General features: G+C 40.7%; 1 protein-coding gene across 1 annotated transcript in view; it reads left to right on the forward strand.

Moving 5' to 3' along the window:
* Nucleotides 1-2940: 2940 nt before the first annotated feature.
* The window catches only part of acads (acyl-CoA dehydrogenase short chain), a 9191-nt gene continuing 5942 nt past the window's right edge, over nucleotides 2941-6189 (forward strand). Inside the window, exons 1-4 of the mRNA XM_005739159.1 lie at nucleotides 2941-3137; nucleotides 5149-5309; nucleotides 5638-5787; nucleotides 5880-6035. Coding sequence (XP_005739216.1) covers nucleotides 3110-3137; nucleotides 5149-5309; nucleotides 5638-5787; nucleotides 5880-6035 — 495 coding nt within the window. The 5' untranslated portion in view covers nucleotides 2941-3109. The remainder of the gene's footprint in view (nucleotides 3138-5148; nucleotides 5310-5637; nucleotides 5788-5879; nucleotides 6036-6189) is intronic.

Raw genomic sequence — 6189 nt, forward strand, 5'->3', positions numbered from 1 at the left:
TGTCTCGTTAAACTGGAAGACTGTAGTGCTGCTGTAGTGGCTTTGATGAAATTAGGTTCTGTCTGAGTCAGTGCAGGATGCTCCAAAGTTGGACTAAGATGTATTTCGGTTGCATCTTCCAAATGCAGCTGGTGCTCTCTGCGTTCTGATGGCACTTCCTGCTGGAGCTGAGTGAACTGTGCTGAATCTTTTTTACCAAAGCTCTTCTGCCATTGCTTATCCAGTTCCCATCGTGCCTTTCTGTCATTTTGCTTCCTTATAAAGATACGCAGGAGGTTAGAAAGTTAAGTAAGGTTTATGTGGTTCAGTGGCTGGCTCTTGCTCTACAGTCTCTAGCTGACTGACATCTGGAGGCTCATCCCTCACAGAATCTATTGGCGCTTGGTGCTTTTTTGTCTAGCCCCTTTCTGCATTACTGTCACCATTGCCACCATATGTAAAGTAGTCTGACTGTCAAGGAAGGTGGCAGGTAAACATACTCAGCAAACATTTTGATAGTGATGGCCAAATAAAGGTTTCTGAAGCATTGACACCTGTATTAAAAAACAGGTAAGAAACACCCCTCCACTTGGTTTACCCTAGTGATATCAGACATGACATCATCGGTACTTGAAAAGTCAGGAAATTCTGGGCGGGCACTTTTCTACAACTGACCTACATGAAGACTCAGAGCAAATGAGCCTAATCTGCAACATGATAAAATATAAAGAACTATCTATCCATCCATCTATCCATCTTCTTCTGCTTCATCCGGGGCTGGGTCGCGGGGGCAGCAGCCTAAGCCTAAGCCTATTTGACTGAATTTTTGATTTAATCTGCTGTATATTTGATTTTGACAGCAACGTAATGCTTAAACAAACAAAGTCGGGATAGTAACCATAGCAATGCTACTTTGGCAATAGTGCTTAATGTGTAAAACGTTCACATTTCTGAGACAAGTGGAGAGTGTAGCAGCTGCTCATCCACTTTGTCTTTGTCTGGTTTCTTTGTTGCAAATGTGAAACACTTGGGTTTACGTCATTTAATACATTAACATGCTACAGAGGTGTGCATTAAACAAAGTATTGCATTTTTTATAACCTAATTATTTGAATTACTCGATGAATCATTGACGCCCTACCTGACATGGTTGTGTCATCTGCAGTGTTGCGCAAGTTACTTTGAAAATGTAATTAATTATAGTTACTAGTTACTTCTTCAAAAAAGTAACTGAGTTAGTAACTGAGTTACAACATTCTAAAAGTAATTAATTACTTTAAAAGTAACTATTGCGTTACTTAAAAAAAAACCTCTGGGGTCCAGGGTATAGTTGGCCATTTTTGACAACTTTTGATGTTTCCTCTTTATTTGACCTTTAAAAACTATTTACTTTGCCTTGTTTGGTATCATTCTTTTCAGAACAACCTCACATGTCTGAATTTACAGTTATGTTTTCATTTTGATATACTGTATTAACACAGTTGATCTAAAATCAGACAAAAACATAAAATCTGAGTAGAAAAAGTTATCTTTTTTTTACTGTAACAACCACAAACATGTTTAATGAATCATATTTCATAACTTTAAATGCAAATATAAATTGCCAATTTTAAAGTCATATGCACAAGTTTTTCAAACAACAAAGTTATTTGCATCCATTTACCTTTTACCCTTTCTTAAATAACCATTTCAAACTATTTACATAACCATCAGCTGTTCTGCATTCAATAAGATGTCACACAAATTATTTGCGCCACTCCAAATATTTCTGTCCACTATAAAGGAGAACATCACAGCCTGATACCTGCAGGTCTGACAGCAGCAGGTGTGTCACTCCTGTTTTTTACCTGGAGACAGCAGTTGCCTCATTGTTCTGACACACAACACAAAACTATCCACAACACTACACACTAAGTACACAAGACAACACATTAACTACACACTCCAAACACACTAAACATCACAAATCTCTCAAAACTCGATCTCTCTCTTTTTCTGCTGTCTTTCTTTCTCTCTCTCCCTCTCTCTGTTGCTGTCACTCCTAAAACTTCCCCCTCTTACATGGTCGACATGGTGCATTTTTCCACCAAGTGGGCAGTTTTTTGTTTTGTTGTTTAGACCTCCATGGTCATCCAGGGCTTCCTGTACCGGTCCCGATATGCAAACCAGGGAAAGATGAAACAAAACCAGATAATTATAGACCAATAGCACTGACTTCTAAAAAATGCTAAATAATAGAGAGAATGATTAATGATATATTGGTGTAGAAATACCAGACATTTTAATTGAGATTAAATATGATGGGACTGACAATTAAATTCGTATGGATACCAGCACATTATGGTGTTATTGGCAATGAGGTGACAGATAAAATTGCAAAGAAGGCTGCTAAAGGAGATCCAGTTGATTTAAATATCAGTATTAGTAAAGCTGAAATGAAGAGCATGTAAAACAGAAAATGAGGGAAAGATGGCAACAGCAATGAGAGGAGGAGGGAGACAGGGAACATGAGAAGCACAGGGAGAACCAGGAGAGAAGAGACAATTATATCTCGATTCAGATTTGGACACGCTGGGTTAAACAGCTCACTATTCATTATAGGGAAACATCAAACAGGGAAATGTAGTCACTGTGGAATTACTGAAACCACTGAACATGGTCTGTTGCACTGTCAAAATTATCAGGAAGGAAGAAGCCAACTAATTCCAAATCCTGGGGAAAAACAAGCTAGATATAAAGGATTTATTGCAAAGGAACTCCAGTTGTGAAAGTTTTATTGCTTTATTTCAGTTTCTAAAACAGACCAATTTATATGGAAGGCAATTTTAAAATTTTGTTTATTTTCATTTTTATTTATTTTTTGATTATTTGGTATGAGCGAATTCTTGTCCACACTCCAAGGCACTTGGTGGCGGTAATGCACCACATCGTTGTTTGCCAATCGCCAAAACAAAACGACGACGACGAAGAAGAAGAAGAAGGACGAAGAAGGAGAAGAAGAAGTAAAAGGGGTTTAGTGCTTCCCCCGCAATAGTAATAATAGTATCCGACAGTACGTGAATGCAGCAGTGGGCTTCATAACAGTGCTATTGAACTCGAGGGCTGTGCTTCGAGCAGAGAGGACGGTAACATGGCTGCACTTTTCAAAGCAAGAAGAGGTAGGAACATTATGAAAGAAAAGACCGAACAATGAAGGACTTTCAGAAGAAAATGTACCTGTCACTAGAACACGATATTTCTCTAATGTTAGCTGTGCACGAACGGCAATATCACACCAAGTTAGCTTAGCCCAACACATAACCACTGGTCACACGTTTATGTTATGCCAAACATATGTTTCCATCATTGAACACTATATATGACACTATATATGGCAGTAAAAATCCACACGTCTGCCAGCTTTGAATAACTGATATAAAAGGCGACGTATCTTAGTGGTAAGCATGTTTGTTACTGTTAGCTCCTCGGCTAAAAGGGTTACAAGTTTGTCGTCTAGCTGTGATCAATAACTCTAACAGCACCGACTCCATTTTCGAGAGGAACGTCTGTGTTATCAGAGTCTGAGTGAGAGAGATTTCTTTCTGTCAGGATTTTTAGAAGTGTCAAACATGCGATGGTGAGCTCGACCTTTTACCTAAATAACGTGACGTTTACTGGTGAGCCGGTGTCCTGTCTTCTTCTTCCGGCTGCTCGCTGTAGGGGTCGCCACAGTGGATCGTCTGCCTACGTCTCACCCTGTTCCAGAATCCTCCTCTATCAGACCAACCCTCTGCATGTCCTCCTTCACTACAATCCCCCCCTGAGAAATTCCTCTTTTCCTCCTGCCTCACGGCTCCATCTTCAACATCCTCTGTCCAATGTATTCATTATACGCATGTCGAAAACCATCTCAGCCTTACCTCTTTAACTTTATCTCCACATTGCTCAACCTGTACAGTCCCTCTGATGAGTGTCCTATCTTTGTGTCAGTGCCACTGTCTCCCAACCATCCTTCTGTCACAAATCCCTGACACTGGTGTCCACCCTGTTCACAGCACTGCATTAAAACAGAGTATGATTCTGTGATGGAAATCAATGCATGGCCCAAGAAGACTTCCAGAAATTGCTGTCTGTGAACACGGCTCACTGTGCTGTCCAAATGCAGAGAAGAAGCCTTTTATCAAAAGTGCTTGTGGAACTGGCAGCTGCTGCACAGGTCTTAAACACGGAAGATGATGCTGAACCACATCCTGCATCTATTCCAACAGCATGTCCTCCCTGGAGTTCAGCCTTTCACCAACTAAAAACATTTGGATGTGAACATGAAACCAGAAATGGGACAAAGTAGACCCAGGACTACTGAGCAGCTAGAATCCTCTGTCAGACAAGAAATGGACAAAGGTCCAGCATCTGCTCTCCTGAGTTCACAGGAAAAAAGAGGGGATTCGAAACAGTGGAAATATAATCCCATCCTAGCTTTTTTTTTTTTTTTTTTTTTTTTTTGACAAGATTTCCACCAAATTCTGATGCATTAAATAAAATTTAATTGAACAGATGGAATTTGATGTGGCGGTAAGATACCTTCTTCATAAAATGGGCATGTTTGAGCTCTTTTTCAGGCTGTTAGGACTGCAATGTTTCCAGAGCTGTGTTATTGAGAGTCTGCTACAACAAGCACTGTTAATGCATCATAGCACTGATGAAATGTCAGTGTAGTTAATGAGCTTTGCACTTTCAGCTGTCCTTTGTCCTGACAGTTCACGTAATAGCATAGCAAGAAAACTGAACTTTATGAATCATTACACTTGTAATAATAACATGTCACATCTGGCTCGCCCGGGGTATGTTTGAAGCTGCAGCTGGGGCTCATTATTAAGTCTTACCATCAAACCAATTAATTAAAGGGTCACATGGCTTTTGGAAAACGTGCTTATGTAACTGCTGCTGGCCCTGAATGTCCTTCAAAGTTAGCAGGGTTCATCCTCTGGGGATCATGATGGTTTCTACACTCACTATGAAGTAATTTATTAACTGACTGCTGAATGGCTTAACAGCTTTTGAGGGTTTTCAGTCTGAATCCAAGTGGCTAGTCGGATGATGCTGTCACCTATAGCACACACAAGCATGACTAAATATTGATAAAGTTGATTTATTGAGTATTCAAAACCTTTTTCTTCTTCTCTTCCTCAGCTCTCAGCTCGTTTTTCACTGGTTGTCGAAGCCTGTCTCAGCTCGCAGAGTTACCAGAAACTCATCAGATACTCAGACAGACCTGCAGAGACTACGCTGACAGAGAGCTGTTCCCCATCGCTGCCAGACTAGACAAAGAGCATGTTTACCCCGCTAAACAGGTACCCGCACAAAGCTGCACAGTGACTATTATCAGACAAAATGTGTAGTTCATCATAAGTTTGTGTCTAAAGACACCAACATTTTTTTCTCGAATCCTGAAAGTTTCTGAGTTCATCTTTAATATCCATCTGTCCTGGTTCTTAGACTGTGAGTAGGCTGCACCGGGACCAGGAAGTTCATGAAATACACAACTTTTAAAATCATTATAAAACTGAGAAGTGGAAGAACTTTGGAATAATGAAGAATAATAATAGTGCGAGATAGTAATAGAGATTCAGTGCGTTGGTCAGTAAATGCATAGCTGTAAATATTCTTTTGGCCGTCCAGATTCAAGAACTGGGGGCAATGGGTGTGATGGCCATGGAAGTACCAGAGGAGCTGGGTGGAGCTGGGATGGACTACCTGGCGTACAGTCTGGCTATGGAAGAAATCAGTAGAGGCTGTGCCAGCACCGGAGTCGTGGTCTCTGTTAACAATGTGAGTACAATCTATCAGCAAAGAGAGCCGAGCGTGAACATGGCTGTGTTTGTCTTCTGATTGCTGCCTGTTCTGTGTTATTTGGCCTATAGTCTCTGTACATTGGACCGATACTAAAGTTTGGTACAGAAGAGCAGAAAAAGCAGTGGATCCAGCCGTTCACCACAGGAGAGAAGGTGGGCTGCTTTGCCCTCAGTGAGCCAGGTAAATGCGACCTGTCTGACCTGTCTGCTTTAATTTTGAGTCGTGTAGTAGAAGAAAAACAGCCCAGTCAAAGTCCAGATCTCAATCCAATCGAGAATCTGTGGCAAGATCTGAAAACTGCTGTTCACAAACGCTGTCCATCTAATCTGACTGAGCTGGAGCTGTTTTGCAAAGAAGAATGGGCAAAGATTTCAGTCT

The sequence above is a fragment of the Pundamilia nyererei genome, unplaced genomic scaffold (genome assembly GCF_000239375.1).
Source record: "Pundamilia nyererei isolate P.nyererei 1_Seehausen unplaced genomic scaffold, PunNye1.0 scaffold00089, whole genome shotgun sequence".
Lineage (NCBI taxonomy): Eukaryota > Metazoa > Chordata > Actinopteri > Cichliformes > Cichlidae > Pundamilia > Pundamilia nyererei.